Here is a 19,826-nt window from a genome sequence, read left to right on the forward strand (position 1 = left end):
TGGGCTTTTTTTTTTTTTGTTGGGAGACTTTTAATGGCTGTTTCTGTTTCCTTAGGGGTTATTGGTCTATTTAAATAGTTCATCTAGTCTTGATTTAACTTAGGTATGTGGTACCTACCCAGAAAATTATCCACTTCTTTTAGATTTTTCCACTTTTGTGGAGTACAGATTTCTGAAGTATGACCTGATGATTCTCTGGATTTCCTCATTGTCAGTTGTTATGTCTCCCTTTTCATTTCTGATATTGCTAATTTGGATGCTCTCTTTCTACCTTTTGGTTAGTCTGGATAAGTCTGGATTGTCTATCTTGTTGATTTTCTCAAAGAACCAACTCTTTGTTTCATTGATTCTTTGTATTGTTCTCTTTGTTTCTATTTTATTGATTTCAGCTCTCAATTTGATTATTTCCTGGTGACTATTCCTCCTGGGAGATTTTGCATCTTCTTGTTCTAGAGCTTTCAGGTGTGCTATTAAGTCACTAGTGTGAGATTTCTCCAACTTCTTTATGTGGGCGTTTAGTGCTATGAATTTTTCTCTTAGCATTGCTTTCATAGTGTCCCATAAGTTTGAGTACTTAGTATATTCATTTTCATTGATCTCTAGGAAGTCTTTAATTTCTTTCTTTATTTCTTCCATGACCCATTGATTATTCAGTTAAGCATTATTTAGTTTCCATGAAATTGTAGGCTTTCTGTAATTTTTGTTGTTGTTGAAATCTAACTTTAAACCATGGTGGTCTGATAGAATATAGGATGTTATTCCAATATTTTTTGTATCTGTTGAGGTTTCCTTTGTGACTGAGTATGTAATCAATTTTAAAGAAGGTTCCATGGGGTGCTGAGAAGAAGGTATATTCTCTTTTGTTAGGATGGAATGTTCTGTAGATATCTATTAAGTCCATTTGAGTCATAACATCAGTTAAGCCCCTTATTTCTCCATTAAGTTTCAATTTGACAGATCTGTCCAGTGGTGGGAGTGGGGTGTTGAAGTCTCCCACTATTAATGTGTGGGGTTTTATGTGTGATTTAAGCTTTAGTAATCTTTCTTTTACATATGTGGGTGCCCTTTTGTTTGGGGCATAAATATTCAGAATTGAAATTTCATCTTGGTGGATCTTTCCTGTGATGAGTATGTAATGTCCTTCTTGATCTCTTTTGATTGATTTTAGTTTGAAGTCTATTTTGTTGGATATTAGGATAGCTAAACCAGCTTGCTTCTTAGGACCATTTGATTGGTAAGAGTTTTCTCAGCCTTTTATTCTGAAATAGTGTCTATCTTTGAAACTGAGGTGTGTTTCTTATATGCAGCAGAAAGATGGGTCCTGTATTTGCATCCATTCTGTCAGCCTGTGAATTAAGTCCATCGATATTAAGGGATATTAATGACCAGTGATTGTTATCTCCTGTTATCTTTTGGTGGTAGTATGTGCGTATTTCTCTCCTTTGGGATTTACTGGTATGGGGTTATCTATTGCCTGTGTTTTTCTGGGTATATCTGACTTTCTTAGGTTGGAATTTTCATTCTAGTGCTTTCTGTAGGGCTGGATTTGTGGATAGGTATTGTTTAAATCTGGTTTTGTCTTGGAATGTCTTGTTCACTTCCTCTATGGTGATTGAAAGTTTTGCTGGCTATGTTAGTCTAGGCTGACATCCATGGTGTCTTAGAGTCTGCATTATATTTATCTAGGTCCTTCTGGCTTTCAAAGTCTCCATTGAGAAATCAGGTGTTATTCTGATGGGTCTGCCTTTTTAAGTCACCTGGCCTTTTTCCTTTGCTGCTCTTAATGTTCTTTCTTCATTCTGTATGTTTAGTTGTTTAATTTTTATGTGGCAAGGGGAATTTTTGGGGGGATCTAGTCTGTTTGGTATTCTATAGGGTTCTTGTATCTTCATAGGTATTTCCTTCTTTAAGTTGGGAAAGTTTTCTTCTATGATCTTGTTGAATATATTTTCTGTGCCTTTCAGTTGGTATTCTCCTTTTTCTTTTTTTTCTTTTACTTTTTTTTTTTTTTTGGTTTTTTGGAGACAGGGTTTCACTGTGTAGTTTTGCGCCTTTTCTGGATCTCGCTCTTAGACCAGGCTGGCCTCGAACTCACAAAGATCCGCCTGCCTCTGCCTCCCAAGTGCTGGGATTAAAGGTGTGTACCACCACCGCCCAGCTTCTTCTCCTTTTTCTATCCCTATTATTCTTAGATTTGGCCTTTTCATGGTGTCGCAGATTTCCTGGATGTTTTGTGTTATGACTTTTTTGGCTTTGGTCTTTTCTTTGATTGATGAATCTATTTCCTCTATTGTATCCTCTACACCAGAGATTCCCTCTTCCATCTCTTGTATTCTCTTGGTTATGCTTGCATCTGTTTTTCCTGTTCATTTACTCAGATTTTTCTATTACCAGCATTCCATCTGTTTGTGTCTTCTTCATTGTTTCTGTTTCCCTTTTCAGGTCTTGAACTGTTTCCCTCACATGTTTAATTGCTTTTTCATGGATTTTTGCCTTTCTTGAAGGGATTTATTGATTTCTTCCAACTTTTAGTTTGTCTTTTCCTCAATTTCATTTTTTCTTGAAAGGCCTCTAGCATCTTCATGATGCTATTCTTAAGTTTGCTTTCTTCTGCTTTTTCTACATTGTGATGTTCAGGTCTTACTGTTGGAGGAGGCCTAGGTTCTGGTGATGCTGTATTGCTCTTTATGTTGTTGTATGTAATTTTGCCTTGACGTCTGCCCATCTCATTCTCTAATAGGTATAAGAGGTGCCTGTGTCTGAGCGAGTTGCTATTGGTCCACTCTGTGCTTGGTGTGTCTGTGTCTCAGGGAGCTGCTCTTGGGTCAACCCAAGCTTGTTGATTCTGTGACTCACGGAGCTGCTCTTGGTCTTATCAGGGCTCTTGGTCCAGTCAGAGCTGACAGATTCTGTGTTTCAGGAAGCCTCTCTTGGTCCAATGAGAGGTGGCAGATTCTACATCTCAGAAAGGCACTCTTGGTCTAATGAGGGATGGTAGATTCCCTGTCTCAGGAGGTTACTCTTGTTCCAGTGAGAGCTGGCTGTTTGGTTTCCATGCCTCAGGAAGTGGCTGGGTTCTCAGATGAATGGATATGGGGGCAGGGCATGTAGATTGCAGGGTCTAGTGGGGGGTGGGGGTGGGGCTTCCCCAGGTGCCCTGCCTGCTGGCTGACAACTGGGACAGAGTTTGGAATATTTAGTTTTAAATGGCACAAATTCAAATATAACTATGTAGCAAATAAACTAAATCAAAAATTCTCACCTATGTGACAGAAGAATTATCTCAATATTTTAAGGTTTGTTTTATGGCCTTTATTATGATCCTATTTGAAGGTTTTATCTGCCATTGAGAAGAATCTTAATTTCCTATCTGTCAATATTATAGTACTAAAACTTTTCCATATTCTTGTACATGTGTTTCTTTTCTTATTTACAAGTCTGTGAATATATATTTCCTTTTTTGACTTCATAGTATTTTATTTATATTTTATATTGCTGAGGTATATTTGACTATTTTCAGATCATGAGTAAAGGACTCCTATGCCCACAAATTGTTTATGTCACACAGGTGAGAAAATCGATTGCTATACATCTTCTACATTGAGGCAGGTTCTCTGGCTGACCCCAGAACCCACTGACATGGCTGCTCTAGTTGCCCAGCCTACTCTAATAATATCTGATGTCTGCCTCCCACACTCTGAGATTACCTGCTGTGACCACACCTGTCAAGAATGTATATGGTTGCTGGAGATCCAAACGCTGGTCCGCAGCCATGCACATCAAGTATGTTAGCCATTAATCTGCTCCCCAAGTCTATAAAGCAGAGTTCTTATGGAGGCAAGAAATCAAACTGTCAATTCAAATTTTTCTTTCTACACTAGTGTGGCAACAACTATTGTAAGATGTTAACCACTCCTTTGTATTGCAATGGCATAACAAAGATTAGAAATTATCTCCCAGTAACAGAATTTATATTTAATGACTTTGAGTTTACAAAACGATACACAGCCATGTACAAATTGCAGTCATGTGTGTTCATAGGCTGTTACATATAAAACAGCACGTACACTAATACACACATGCACAGAAAAATGTCAGACACACATTCCTAAATCTGTATCCATATAATGAAAACAAAGAAAAACTTACTCTACATATGTCCCCAAAAACCACAGCAGCACAAAAATCACTCTTTTGAAACAGAACAATTATTTAAGTCCTGTCATGTAGAAGCAGTACCAAATTTGAGGCAACCTATACCAAGGGACATACTGACTTTAAACATTTCCTTTTATGTTGTATAAGAATAAATGTTTTCCTAAAGTCTTTACTTGTGAAGATTCATCGACTAATTCATATTGTTTATTATCCCTAAATGTCATGATCAATTTTAAGTAGGCTGAGATCAAGACAAAATAACACCTGTGCAAATATTGTAATAACTTTGGAAATAATTGTGTACTTTGCTGAGATTAATTGAAGGGGCAATGTTCTGTTCTTAATTACAATAGCTGGAAAAAGTAGAGGGTGTGTGAAATAATTAATATTTCTACAAATCTGAATTTTAATTTCTTCATTTGAAATCTTTTTATATTAAAATATAAGAATATATAATAAAATTAATTTATGTGGAAAAATTATTACAGAAATGAACCTTTGGGGAGAAATTATTATGAATATCTAAATATTTCTAAAAGTTCAAAACTGATCAAACTTTGCAATAGTTAATGTAACCACTTATAATTATTAATTACCATCTTTACAAGGGTTTTAAGAAGCATGTCTTTGAGTTACAAAATAACACATAGACATAAAAATCACTTTGCAATATTTATATTGTACTTTTAATAAATTCAGAATAAACATTTGACAAATTTTAAAATTACATAAATACAAAAATATCTTAAATGTGTCCTCTGATGACTATGTACAGAGAAATATATACAGAGACTTTCATCTGTTATAATGAAAACATCCTCTATAATTATCCAAAAACATTCTTACAAGTAATAACTGTGTTTGTTACCACCTAGTAGAACGTTTAGAGAGAATAGATGATTCTTTGGATTCCAGCCACAAGTTCATCTGAAGAGAACAGGAAATCTGCAGGGGAAATGGAAACAATGAGAAAGATGGAGGGAGACAGCTCCACAGGGTGTTACATGCACGTGGAATAGAAAAGATAAACTTGGACCAAAATGCCACATCCACATATTTTATTTTCTTCTTGGAATAGACATTTGCATTTTAAATAAATGTGTTACTCCATGAGTGCTTTGTAAAAAGCTAGATAATTTAGCAGCATATCAGTATATGTATATATACATTTATATTTACTATACCCAATTTTAAGGCTGGATTATCACACGTGAATGAGTCTGAACTTCAGCTCACCATTCAAGTGCATATCCTCACACAGAAAGATAAATGCATATTTTATTTGAGCCATGGATATTATTGTCATTTCCTTCAAGGTGCTGTGGAGCACTTTGAGGACGCAATTCCAGACAGGCTACTTCCTGTGCAGTCACTGGATTGTAGCTGCAACTGCCCTTCATTTTCTGTACTTATCCTTGGGTTCCTTGGCTTGATTCAGTTCATAGTAATCTCTTCATCTCTGTGGCAGGAGGCATCAGGAATTATGCTTTAGGTAAATGTACTTTAGAGGTTAATATCATACATTTTTCATAAGCTTATGTAATATGGGAAGCTTAGATGCATCTAATTGAGTGAGATGTGGAGTGAACACTCCTTATCTTGTAGCTAGATGCAAAAATCTAGTTCAAATATCCACAGACGTTTGAACTGTAGCTCACTATAAAAATAAGTTTCAACAGATGTCTGGGTTCAACAAAAATTCATACTTGGGACCATGAAACACAATAGATTGGTAAAAATTAAAGAAAGGAGTGAAAGTCTAGCATTCTGGTTGGCTTTTCTGTTGTTGTGATAAAACATTTGACCAAAAGCAACTAAGTAAGTTAGGAAAGGATTTGTTTCAGCATATACTTCCAGGTCACATCAATCACTAAAGGAAGCCAGGGCAGGAACTGAGGCAGAAAACAGGGAGGAACACTGCTTACTGCTTCCATCTCCAGCTTTCTTATACAGTCCAACACTATGTGACAAGGAATGGTGCCATAGACAAGTGGCTGGGCTGCCCACATGAGCCATCACTCCTTACAACCTCTCACAGTAGTGATCACAAGCCTAATTTGATCAAGACAAATCCTCAACTGAGACTCCCTCTCCCCAGATTCTGTCAAGTTTACAATGAAAAAGTAATCAGGACACCTGGTTAAGTGACTTAGAGCTATAATCCAAGCTGCTTGGGAAGGTGAGGCAGAGGTGTCTTAAACTCAATGACAGCCTGGTCTATAGAATTTCATATAGTTTTAGGAATTTCATAGTTTTAGAAATAAAACTAAGACCTGTCCCCAAAACAAACATCTGAAGCATTGATCTAGAATAAAGACCTTGTCTGGCATACAATTTTCAGTAATAGAAAAATGCTCATAAGTAAAAATACACTAATCTGAAGCAAGACCACATAAATGTCTTAATTAGAATGTCTAGAATATTACTTAGCCTAATGATGAGAATAGGTGTATTTATTTTTATTTTATAAATGATGATTCAGGTTTTAATGATAATTTTGATATATGATAATTTTCAACGACTGGATATTTCATGGGTACAGAATAGTATTTTTGTCATATATAGTGATTATTTCACTATAGTGCTTTTATTTAGTTACTACCATTAGTCTTTAAATGAGATGCTATTCTTTATTTTGAATAGCTCAATAGTTCTGAGAAGTCTTTAAAATTTTAAAGAGGTATTTTATGCTTGAAAATGTTAGTTGACATTAGACTCACCCATGAAATAGACATTATCAATATCAAGCAAAGGGGAGTCTGTTATCTGTCACTTCAGGGGTGTTTATGGCCATGAAACCTCTGGAAGACTGAGCTCAAACAAATCTAAGTTTTTATTTTCTAAAGTCCACAAAAATAAAGCTTATTGTAACCTGTGTAGTCATTGACCACATAAACATATTCTGTGGCTTAGGCTGTGTCTCAGTGGCAGAGCACTTGCCCAGTGTGTGGGAGGATTTCCAGCAAAACAAACCAACAGCAATGAAGATACTCCAGTTAATGATGAATCATGTATAACTACCGTCCCATGATATTACTTAGCTGAAGACAGTGAAGCTGCTACAGTTTGTCTATTTTCTATGGCTTGTTTACACAAACATGAGAACGTGAAATGACACATTCCTAAGAATGTCATTGTCATTCATTGAGTAACTAATTGTGGAGTTCTCTGCAATCACCACAGCCTGCAGGTTAATGGTCTAGGGAAACAAGAAGGAAATTCAGCTCAACATGACTCAACATGACTCAGTAGCCAGAGTTGGTTCAAACTTCTAGAGTTTGATCTTGAGTAGTCTTAGGCATATTCAATTACAACACAGCTTTAAAAAAATACTTCCTGATGATAATTAACTCAATCCCATGTGCACAACAAATCTTAAGACATCTTCCTACTGGGTTGTCTGGTCCAACCTTGATATGAGAGCTTCTGAATTAATTGCATATTTTTTTGTCCTGTTTTTCTGTTGTCTCTTGGATGTCTGCTCTTTACTGAAGAGAAATAGGAGTAGATCTGTGGGAGAAAGGAGGTTGGGGACAGAGCTAAGAGAAGTAGAGGGAAGGGAAACTATGGCTAGGATGGACTATATAAGAGAAGAATCTATTTTCAATTAAAAAAGAGACATGACTATATTTAAACTCTTTGTAAAGTACAAGTGACATCTTTCAATAAAAATAGGTTCTATAGATTAACTAAGAAAACAGGCTCAAGATAAAAATCAAGGAGGATCCAGTGTAGCTTCGGCCACACAGACACTGAGAAAGTCACCAGGCTGTTACCCACCTCTGATCCCAGCCTTCTGGATGGAAAGCAGGTTATCACTTTGAAGAGAACACTTTTTGTGTTTAACATTCCTAGTTCTCCTAGTGAGCACAAGGATCTACATGCTTCCTACAATGAATCGATCAAAATTTCTATTTTTTTTTTGTTTTTTTTTGGTTTTTTCGAGACAGGGTTTCTCTGTATAGCTTTGCGCCTCTCCTGGAACTCACTTGGTAGCCCAGGCTGGCCTCGAACTCACAGAGATCTGCCTGGCTCTGCCTCCCGAGTGCTGGGATTAAAGGCATGCACCACCACCGCCCGGCTCTTTTTTTTTGTTTTTTTGAGACAGGGTTTCTCTGTGTAGCTTTGCGCCTTTCCTGGGACTTGTTAGCCCAGGCTGGCCTCGAACTCACAGAGATCCACCTGCCTCTGCCTCCCGATTGCTGGGATTAAAGGCATGCGCCACCACCACACGGCTAAATTTCTATTAATTATACTTTATTTTTATAAACGGAATCTTATTTTATGTGTTCCATATATGTTTCTCTATACATGCTCAATTAATTTCTCTTACATATTAGTACACTTAAGATTTAAAACTGTCAAATAATGTAAACTATGCCATATTCATCAATGTTCCTTTTCCTTGTGTCATATAGTTATATCTATTATTAGTACAGATATTGACTTGAAGTTTAAAATTATATAATCATATATATATATACATATACTATAGAGAGCATATTTTTATTATATACAATGATATGGGCTTTCACTTTTCTGACATGTAACTCTATGAAATCTATGTTCAGACAATGATATAACAAAAATATAAAAACCAAGCAAATGATTTAATATAGCAATAATAGTTAGATTTTATCTTTTTAAATATATGGAAAATTATTTTTTAAATTGTATTAAAATGATAGTTGCATTTTTTTCAAATTGTCCGTCTCTCAGGATAGTCCTGTGTAGCTTGAGTTTTCCTGCCTGGCCCACAGTCAGGACAAATCTCTCTCACCTGCCAGTCCCACAGCCGCTCAGACCCGACCAAGTAAACACAGAGACTTTTATTGGTTACAAACTGTATGGCCGTGGCAGGCTTCTTGCTAACTGTTCTTACAGTTTAAATTAATCCATTTCTATAAATCTATACCTTGCCACGTGGCTCGTGGCTTACTGGCATCTTCACATTCTGTTTGTCATCGTGGCAGCTGGCAGTGTCTCTCTGATTCAGCCTTCCACTTCCCAGCTTTATTCTCCTCCTTGTCCTGCCTATAATTCCTGCCTAGCCACTGGTCAATCAGTGTTTTATTTATTGACCAATCAAAGCAACACATTTGCCATACAGAACATCCCACAGCAGTCCTGTTAAAATAACTCTCCTTTGGCTCTTATTAGAGGAATGCTGACACTTAAAGATGAATAATTTGAAAGTAACAAAGACTTAAATGTATGTTTTACTATGATGGCAAAATTAGTTCATTTTTCAGGAACTAGCAAAAATACAGTCACCACTTGACTATGACTAATGGAAACATTTGAAGTTCTTCTAAAGATAAAGTCTTCTTCCTGTGAGTGACAGTCTTGGAAATACAAAAGGGAAGAGTAGAAGGGATTATTGAGTGTCCTTAAATAGATAGTAAAGGTATATAATATTGATGGCAAAATATTGAATTTAAAAGTTTTTTAGCATCAGGAAGTATATCATAGCATTTCAGAAAGAAAATGTAGAATAAACAGTAAAAGTAGAAGGTTGTTGGAACTTTTGATTGTTTGAAAAAGAGCAAAATTCCTAATCTATTAGATTTTTAATGAGTAAAGAAGTATACCGAAAAATATGACACATAAATTAAAGAATATTTAAAGCTAAATTAATAAATTTTAGCAAAATTAGCAAATTCATGTAATGGCACATGATCAATGAAAATATTGTGAAAAGACAAAGCAACAGAAAAAGTAGAATTCATGAAATGGGAGTGTTTAAAATTAAATGAAAATTAGAATTAATTATATATGCATGCAAATGATAAATATAGTAACCTAATAACACATTAAATATATACTAAATGGTTTTCAGGTTAAATTAATATTGGTTTATATTTCAACTTTCTTATATTAATAAGAAACTCTCATCATAAGCAAAAGAAAAGATAAAAGTAAAATATGATAAAAAATAGTGTACTATCATAAGATGACAATAACTATTATTGGAGATGAAGAAGAGTATTTAATAATGACAAAATTGCCATGCCAGCCATTAATAGTATTTCATTACCTACTGTGTACATAAAATTAAATGAGTAATTAATAAAACATAGACTTGGAAGACAGGACTTTAATCCCAAATAGAATAGGACCTAGATACTTCTGCACCATACCTCAGCAAATATAATAATCTGTGAGGTTATAGAAATAGTTAACCTGGATAAGTAAACACGGGAATTTACTCACATACTCACCTCTGTGAGCCCAGAAGGCTTAGGTTCTTAGATCCACGTGGAAAATTTCCTCAGATCTATACTAATATTTCCAAGTGTATAATTAGAAAGTATTTACAGCTGAGCTCTCTACACAGTAGCCATTGTAGCCACTACATGCTTTCATTCAAACTGAAGCTATTTAAGTTAAAATTAATTTAAAAAGAAATATAACATAAAATAAGTTCTTCTGTCACACAAGCCATATCCACAGCCATGTGACAACATCATTGAAAATTCCTTTCACTTTATTGAAAAAAATCAGTAAATGATCAAAATTTTGAAGTAGGTAGTTTCTAAATTTGAAGCTTATTTGTAAATAATGATGGGACAAAGAGATTATTATAATGGCTTTTCACCATTATGAATTATAAAATATATATCAAAATTTGTCTTACAAAAAAATTAATTTCTTCAAAGGCAATATTACAGAAGAGAGATTTTAATATGAACATGAATCCATAAAAAAAACACAATCAGAAAAGCAAAAGAAGATGAAATTCTTAACAAATGAAACAGAAAGTAGACAACAATAAACTGTATAAAATCATAACCAAGAACAAAATTGCAACAAAAACTGTCAATAAGGACCAAAGTTTTTCATTGAAGAGACAGAAGGCCAAGCTTGGTGACACACACCTGTAAGATTTGCTCTCAACGGACAGAATGATTGGTGACAGTTTGATGTCAGTCTGTGCTACAGAGGGATACATTGTCTCCAAAACAAAACAAAGGTTTGTGGGATGGTTCAGCAGGTAAAAGTATTTGCCACCAAATATTTTGACCTGAGTTTGAATCCTGACTCCGACATGGTAGAAAGAGAGAACCAACTCGTGTAAACTCTCCCTAGTCTGACTTCTGTATATGTGCAATGGCATGGGCATGTGTGCCCACACACATGTGCGTGCGTGCACACACACACACACACACACACACACACACACACACACACGATATATATAAATGTGAAAGAGAATTTAAAAACAAAAGGAAGAAACAAAAGACACATGAAACTGATTAAAAGCCCCTGAAAAACTATTAAGAAGGTGTAAATATTTTATGTCTGTATTTAAAATTTTTTTACTATAAGGTTTACAGACCTAGGTTATTGAAACTATATTAAGAAATCATTTCAGAAACATTTCCAAATTCATTTTATGAGGTCATAGTCATCCTGATATCCAAAGCACAAAAAGACTCAACAAAGAAAGAAAATTACAAACCAATTTCCCTCGTCAACGATACTCAATAAAATACATGCAAACTGAATCCAGGAACACATCAAAAAGATCATCCACCAGGATCAAGCAGGTTTAAACTCAGAGATGCAGAGATGTTCAACATATAAAAATCTGACAATGTAATAATACACTATATAAACAAACTGAAAGAAAAAAAAAAAACTTCACATGATCATCTCATTAGATGCCAAAAAATTTTTTGACAAAATCCAACACTCCATGATAAAAACCTTGTTGAGATCAGGGATACATGGGACATATGTAAATACAATAAAGACAATTTTCAGCAAGCTGATATCCAACAGCAAATTAAATAGAGAGAAACTCAAAGCAATTCTGCTAAAATCAGTAACAAGAGAACTCCTACAGGTGATAAACACCTTCAGTGATGTGGTTCAATACAAGATTAACTATACAAATCAGTAGCCCTCCTAGATACCAAAGACAGATGGGCTGTGAAAGAAATCAAGGAAACAACACCATTCACAACAGCTTTAAATAATATAAAATACCTTGGGGGGTAAATCTAACCTAGCAGTTGAAAGACCTGTATGACAAGAATTTCAAGTCTTTGAAGAAGATATCAGAAGATGGAAAGATCTCCCATGCTCTTGTATCAGTAGGATTAACATAGTAAAAATGACCATTTTACCAAAAGCAATCTACAGATTCAATGCAATCCCCATCAAAATTCCAAAACAATTCTTTGCAGACCTTGAAAGAACAATACTCAACTTCATATGGAAAAACAACAACAACAACAACAAAAAAAAAAAACCAACCAGGATAACTAAAATAGAACCAAACATGACTGGCAAAAAAGTCAATGAAATGATTCTTAATAATATTCTGCTATACTCATAGATAGGAGCCTGACATAATCACCATCAGAGAGCCTCCATCACAGCCAAACATTAGTCGGAACTTGATGAATCATTCTGGAGAAGGGGAGAAAGAATTGTAGGAGCCAAAAGGGAAAAAGGACACCAAAAGAAAAACAATAGAATCAACTAACCTGGATTCAAGGGATCACTGAGCCTGAACTGACAGTCAGGGAGCCTGCATGGGACTGACCTAGGTACTTTGCATATATGTTACAATTGTGTAGCTTGGTCTTTTTGTGGGACTCTGATAATTTTGCCTACTTTTGAGGCCTTTTTCCTCATACTGGTTGCCTCATTCATTCTTAATATGAGGGAAGGTGCCTAGTTTTATTTCAACTTGATATGCCATGTTTGGTTGATATCCCAGGGAGACTTGCCTTTTCTGAATAGAAACAGAGGAGAAGTGAACGGGAAGGGGAGCTGAGAAGGAAGGAAGAAGGGTATGCACATATATATGGAAAGTAGTTAATAAATGAGTATCCTAAATGTACTAAAAGAATTGAATTTATAACCTGCAGCTTCCAGCAAAGCAATTCTACAAAGTCCTGTGACAGCACATGGAATGGTAAATTTGAAATGCAACAGTGCTTCTGCACAAACTCTCCTAGTATATATGTAATCTATTATAAAATTTAATATTATGAAAAGTATCTGAGCAAAAAGATTCAGATACAAAAGCAATATTTGTACTTTTGTGTGTTTATTATACTTCAATGATTGTTTCTGAAAAAAATTATTATTAGAGCAAGTAATAAAATTCACTTTAAGATGAACACAACCATAAATCTATTTTCAGGTTATGAAACGTAACATTACCTGGCAGACTCCAAGTGCAGGTGTTTTAGTTGTTAAAATTACGCTCACAAAGATATGTATGTAAAGCTGTACAGTCATCTGTTGTGAGGCCAGAAGATGACAGCATGACACAGTTACCTTCCATGGAGGAAAACTCTTTCATCCTGGGTTGGTAGAAATACAAAATTCAGATATACTTTATGTAGATAATCTACTAAATGAGTTCATCTATTTTTTTAAGTTTTTTATTTTATTTTATAATTTAATTTTGCATATCATCCACGGATTCCCCTGTCTCCCGGGCAACCTACCCCCCATTCCCATCTCCTCCAGGGCAAAGACTCCCCTGGGGATTCAGCTCAACCTCCTAGGTTCAGTCCAGGCAGGTCCAGTCCCCTCCTCCCAGGCTGAGCAAAGTGTCCCTGCATAAGCCCCAGGTTCCAAACAGCCAGCTCATGCACTAAGGCCAGGTCCAGGTCCCACTGCCTGGGGGCCTCTCAAACAGTTCAAGCCAATCAACTGTCTCACTTATCCAGAGAGCCTGATCCAGTTGGGGGCTCCTCAGCTATTGGTTCATAGTTCATGTGTTCCCATTAGTTTGGCTATTTGTCCCTGTGCTTTTTCCAACCTTGGTGTCTACAATTCTTGTTCATACATTCCCTCCTCTTTCTCGCCAATTCGACTCCTGGAGTTCCACCTGGGGTCTGGCCGTGGATCTTTGCATCTGCTTCCCTCAGTCATTGGATGAGATTTCTAGCACGACAGTTAGGGTGTTTGGCCATCCTATCACCAGAGTAGGTCAGTTCAGGCTGTCTCTCGACCATGGTCAGCAGTCTATTGTGGAGGTATCTTTGTGGATTTCTGGGGACCTCTCTAGCATTTTGCTTCTTCCTATTCCCACGTGGTCTTCATTTAACAAATCAAAAGAAGGATCTCATGCAAGTTGGCAAAGTAAGGACTTATTATTACAAAAGCCAAGTAGCCCATTCTTCAGATTCACATGAGCAGGTGACAAAGGTCAGCATCATTCTGCCTGCTCATAATTCAACTTCATTTACTGACACCATTCTTCTGAGGGATTCTTTGTATTTTTTTTTCTTGTCTATTGCATCACTCATGAAAACTTACTTTGGTTTGAAGGTTGAGTCTTTTTTCGAAACCCAGAGTTGATCTCTTCTCTTCCTAAAGACTCTAATCCAAGAGACCTGTGAGAGAGATTGCAGAAAGGCCTACCATAGAAACAAGGAATTTCCATCAGTATGAAGGTTCTTATTATTTTTAAACAAAATGTATTCTGTCGTAGTATATTTATTGTCCAATAAAAAACCAACTTATTAAAGTTGAGAACACTTCTTACATTGTCAAAACACTCACATATCTGTTTAATTTTGATCTAGTATTTTAATTAACTTTTACATGTTTATAGTTAGAAGCTTTATTCTTCTATTAGTTGGGAATATGGCAATTGATTTATATAATTTAATTGATATTCATTCTAACAACACAAACAAAGCAAAGATTTAAGCAAATTTCCAGAAACTATGCATGAAATTCTCTGGGTGCTGTGCTCAATCAATTTTTCTGCTGTTGCTTCCAGTTCAGTTTTAGAAGGAAGATTATATTTTGCTATTGAAGAAAAAAGTGATGTAGTGGACAAAATTTCTGTTTTCTGGGTACCATAGTATCATTAAGTAGCTGAGCCTCTACTTTCTTGTTTATCACTGTAGGGATGGATTAATGAGAATGTAGCATTAATGCTTCTCTTGGTTGCTGTTATAAATACAAGGGCAAACCTGGAGAATAATAAAAGACACAAGCAACGAATTCTGAAGACCTGAAACAAAAAGCTGAAAGGGCATAACACCTGAAGATGAGGGACTGCAGAATGGCAGGACATCCTGTGTCCCTTGTCCAATGGAAGGAAATGACCTTATATGCTGTCTCCCAGAACCCAAGCAACAACAGGTGGATTATGTGAGCTCCCTCCTCCATGTGTAAGAGAGACTGGTCAGCAGCACTGGGAGAGGCTGAAAGCACCTGATGGGGTGATTGTTCATAGGAAGTGCTTCTCCTACTTGCTCAAGGACACCAGAGTGGGAGCTGGTGTAGGGGGTCCCGTGAGTACAGATGGCCATGTAAATGCCTCTGTCTTTGAGGGTATGACACTCACTTCTTCCTTCAAGCCCACCAGATAGAGTGGGTTTTAGAATGTTATGCTTACATAACAGGGCAGTTAAAATTAGCAAACTGCAGATCAATGTAGTAAAATGGATCAATTATTTGCTCTGAGACCATGAAAGAGTGATAGTGGTGGTTCTTAACATTCCAAATGCTATAAAACTTTAACACAGTCCCTCATGTTGTGGTGAGTGAAAACCATAAAATTATTTCTGTGTCAACTTCATAAGTATAATGTTACTATTATGAATTATAATGTAAATATCTGATATTTCCTATGGTCCCAGGTGACCCCTGTTGAGATGGCCATTCCACTCTCACTCACAGTGAGTGGTTTGAGAACCATGGAGTTACAGGATGTCTATGTAACAGTGTATACATATGTATGATCCCTGTCTTATAAAATTCAAAGGCATGTGTGGCTAATTATACCAAAAGTCAGAAAAATGATTTTGTGCAAGAAGACCTGATGAGAATATGCATAGGGAAGGGACATTAATGAAATGGAAATGTCTGCCTAGTTATCATTACCTGACTATAATTACCTCCACCTAGTCACTTTCTGATCAATTTTAACTATCATACATATATAGATATTTTTGTGTATGTTAAAATTAAATGGCAAAGTTAATTTCAGACTAAATGCATTTGTACAAGAATGGCTTTCACAAAATAAATAAATAAATCTGGAAATAAGTATTCACTACCAGTATACAAATATAAATAAAACATTGTAAAATAAAACAATGAAATATTATACAGAGTTGAAATACATGAAGCATGTATAAGAATATGAATGGATTCTACATGCTTCCCATTGACAGAAAGAACGGTCAAGCAATGACTGATACATGTCAGATCTTACCTTCTCCTCTTCACTATCTATGTAAAGCAGAGTAGAGTTTTTGGAAGTGCAGGACACTGAACTGTCATTCCAAGTTTTTTTCTCCACACCAATGTAATAACAATTGTGAGAATATGATACCCACCCTTTTGGACAATGATCACAAGGATGTGATGGAGAAAGATTATTATCTAGAAGCAACATGAATTTAATAATGAAAATTAATATGTTTTATTAGGTTTGAACATTTATGTAAAATATGTATCTACACAGCCTAGAGGCTGATAAATATAAACAAAATGTACATTCAAGCTCACAAAGAAAAGAGTCTGCCCTTTGGCCCTGTGTTTATTCATCTATCTAAACTAAATAAACAAGTCTTTACCCTACACATTTTTCAGAGTCACTGAACATAAGCTCTATTCTAGAGTAGTGAGTTCATTTCTGTCTTATCATAGTCCACCAGTAGAAATATTAAGCCAATTACTAAAATTTTATATGGTTATTTTATTTGAGTTTTCTTATTATAGGACACAAAAGCTATCATCCTTAATATTTAGTGATGAACATGTAGTGCTCACATTTCTAGATTATTTTTTTTCCTAGAAATCTACTATCACCTCTGCATAGCTTTAGTCAGACACAGAATATAAAGTGTACGAGCATCAGGACTTTGACAAACGAGGTGTACCTTTCTGGGTTCTAGTCAGGGAGGAGTTGATCTGTGCCTTTGCTTCAGAATCTGGAGAGTTAAAATAATTCTTATGAAAATAAACATGCAAAATATTGTAACAATTTTAGTTTCTTTGTCTGAAGCTGATGTACTATTTTAATTGGGGTACAGTGGAATACAATTGAAATTGTCAAAAAATAATATGGTGAAAACTACTTTAATGAAAGACCAAATTTCAACATTTTTTATCATATAACCTATGTAAAAATCACCTTCAAAACAGTATCTAAATAAAGGGTTTCCAAGGTTCTAAACTATGTTGAGTTATGAAATCATTGATAAAGTCAAAAGTAAACATTTCATATAATTGCTCTGATATTCATGATATTGACAAAAATTGTAATAATCATTCCACATTTAATCCAAATATAAACTTTAAAATTTAAATTAAAAGCTGCTGTTCTTTCTGCTTGTTCTTTTTTTTGCTAAACATTTTTTAAATTATTTATTTACAAAAAGTTTTTTTTCATTTTACATACCTATCCTAGTTCCCCCTCCCTTTCCATTTCCAGCCCCTCCCCAATCCCATCCCCATTCACTCCTCAGAGAGGTTATAGCCTCCCTTGGAGAGTCAACAAAGTCTGGCATACTAAGTTGAGGCAGGACCAAGCCCCTCCCCCTCATAGAAGCAATATGAACTTAATAATGAAAATTAATTTACATGTTTGCATAGTTTTGAACATCCATGTAAAAAATATAGCTATGCACCCCAGAATCTGGTTCATAAAAAACAAAATGCACATTCAAACACACTCAAGCAGTTCATCAAGCTCTGGTCCATAGTTTATATGTCCATATAAAGAATATAAACCAAAACCAAATTCTCTCCCCAAATTTTTCTTCAAAATCACTGAATACAACCTCTATTCTAAAAGACAGAATTCATTTCTGAGCTATCATAGTTTGTCAAGAGGAAACTAAAGTCAATTATCAAAACTGTTGCATAGTTATTTTACATGATCATTTATTTCATGACAAAAGGGACTATCATCCGTTAATGTTTATTATGAGAATTTACTGTTCATGTCTCTAGATTATTCTCTTCCCAGAAATATATTACTGTCATCACATGGCTTAAGTTAGGCACAGCATATAATGTGTACAAGCATCAGAACTTGTACAATCGAGGTGTTCCTTTCTGACTTGTAGTCAGGAAGAAGTGTATCTTCTCCTTTGCTTCAATAGCTGGAGAGTTAAAGTAATTCTTAGTAAATTTGACATCTAAATAATCATAACAATTTTAATCCCTTAGTTTGAAATTTATGTACTATTTGAATTAGAGTAATATAGAATACAATTGCAATTACTGTATTATGAATAATATGGTGAAAACTTTGGAGAAAATTAGTTCAGTGAAATCCAATAGTTCAGCATCTTCACAGTAAAACCAATTGGAAGGGGGCACTTTCAAAACTTAATTTGTTTTTCTTAGTAAAGTATTCTAAATTGTGTTGTTGAATTATGAAGTCATAATCACTATACTTAAAAGCGAACATATTATAATACCCTGTTATTTATAACTTTGACAAAATTAGAACAACCATTCCACATTTAATCCACATATGTACTTGAAAGTAAAATCTATTTTTCCTTACTAGGAAGGAGCATTGAAAGATGCTTTGTTATTAAGGAGGAAAGCTCCTTTATAATCTCTCAAAATCATGCTTACATGGAGAGACAACTCTGGTTGTTATCACCAAGGCGACCAATAAGGCAAACCAGATGATGCCCAGGATCCCAGAAATGAGCTTCTCTGGAGGTGATAAAAATTCTGCAAAGATAAATGGAAGTGATGAGAGAGAAAATGGACACAGATGTTCACAGGGTTTACACAGAAGAGAACTCGGAGAATCAGAAGAAGAAACACAGCCCCCAGGCCCTCCTCTATGCTGTAATTGGTCTGTAGGCAATATCATTGCATTTTCATTGAACACAATGATCATATATTCTTGCAACAATGTCTGAATGAAAACTGTGCTCACATCTTAAATTATAACACCATGGGCCAAGTTAAGGTTTCCTTTCCTTTCAGGAAGGAGCCCATTCCTGACTGCATGTCAGCTGGCACCCCAGAGCAGCTACACTGAAAGGTCCATCCAAATGCCTTACTTTTGCAGTGGCAGTGCCTGCTGATCTCGACTTGCTTCTGGGAAGCAATTTGAAGGCTGAACTCCATCAGCTGGTTTCCTGCTGGGTTACTGAAATGGAGCTGTGAGTGGCCTTGGGTTTCCTTTGCTGCTTCCCTAGGTCCTGAGGCATTTTCAGTTCTGAGCAAATGACTCATGACTCACACTACAGCCCAGTGACATGTGCTATGGTGATTCTACTTAAGAAGCTACACATCCTGATGCAATCACGAAAGGAGGAGCCTGGAGAACTGGAGCTTTTGTACAGTTGAAATACCTAATTTTACCTTGGGCTTTGAACTCATGTGTTATGGTTAAAAAAAAAATCTAAAATTAATTCTGGCTTTGAGCCTTGCAACATGTGACTGTTAAAATGTTATTATTTGGAATCTAATAGCTCTATTTATTCTTCTAAAATCTAAGTTCAAGTATATATAACATAAAGCATGTAAAGCAGTTAATACGCAGATTGGCATGTCAAGCTCTCAATCGTGCCCTCTGGGATAAATCAATATGTTTTTCGCCAAAGATACATAGAGCACAAATTGGAACACTTAAAATCCACACTTCATCATCAGGTCTCTAGAGGCTGTAGGTTTAATTATATTGATGAAGAAATGCAAGCACA

General features: G+C 35.6%; 1 protein-coding gene across 2 annotated transcripts; it reads right to left on the minus strand.

The window, feature by feature from the left end:
• Positions 1-13,363: 13,363 nt before the first annotated feature.
• Positions 13,364-19,356, minus strand: LOC128098937 (NKG2-A/NKG2-B type II integral membrane protein-like). Of its 2 annotated transcripts, XM_052720470.1 has the most exons (6): positions 19,182-19,356; positions 18,742-18,843; positions 17,022-17,081; positions 16,361-16,530; positions 14,446-14,546; positions 13,364-13,481 (listed from the first exon to the last, which is right to left on the minus strand). In XM_052720470.1, the coding sequence occupies exons 1-6, from the start codon at positions 19,354-19,356 to the stop codon at positions 13,364-13,366; spliced, it is 726 nt and encodes a 241-aa protein (XP_052576430.1). The 2 variants fall into 2 exon arrangements, with proteins under 2 accessions (XP_052576430.1, XP_052576431.1); XM_052720471.1 differs by lacking the exon at positions 17,022-17,081.
• Positions 19,357-19,826: the final 470 nt, after the last annotated feature.

The sequence above is a fragment of the Peromyscus californicus genome, unplaced genomic scaffold, assembly GCF_007827085.1.
Source record: "Peromyscus californicus insignis strain IS unplaced genomic scaffold, ASM782708v3 Scaffold_6__1_contigs__length_162567912, whole genome shotgun sequence".
In the NCBI taxonomy this organism is placed as follows: domain Eukaryota; kingdom Metazoa; phylum Chordata; class Mammalia; order Rodentia; family Cricetidae; genus Peromyscus; species Peromyscus californicus.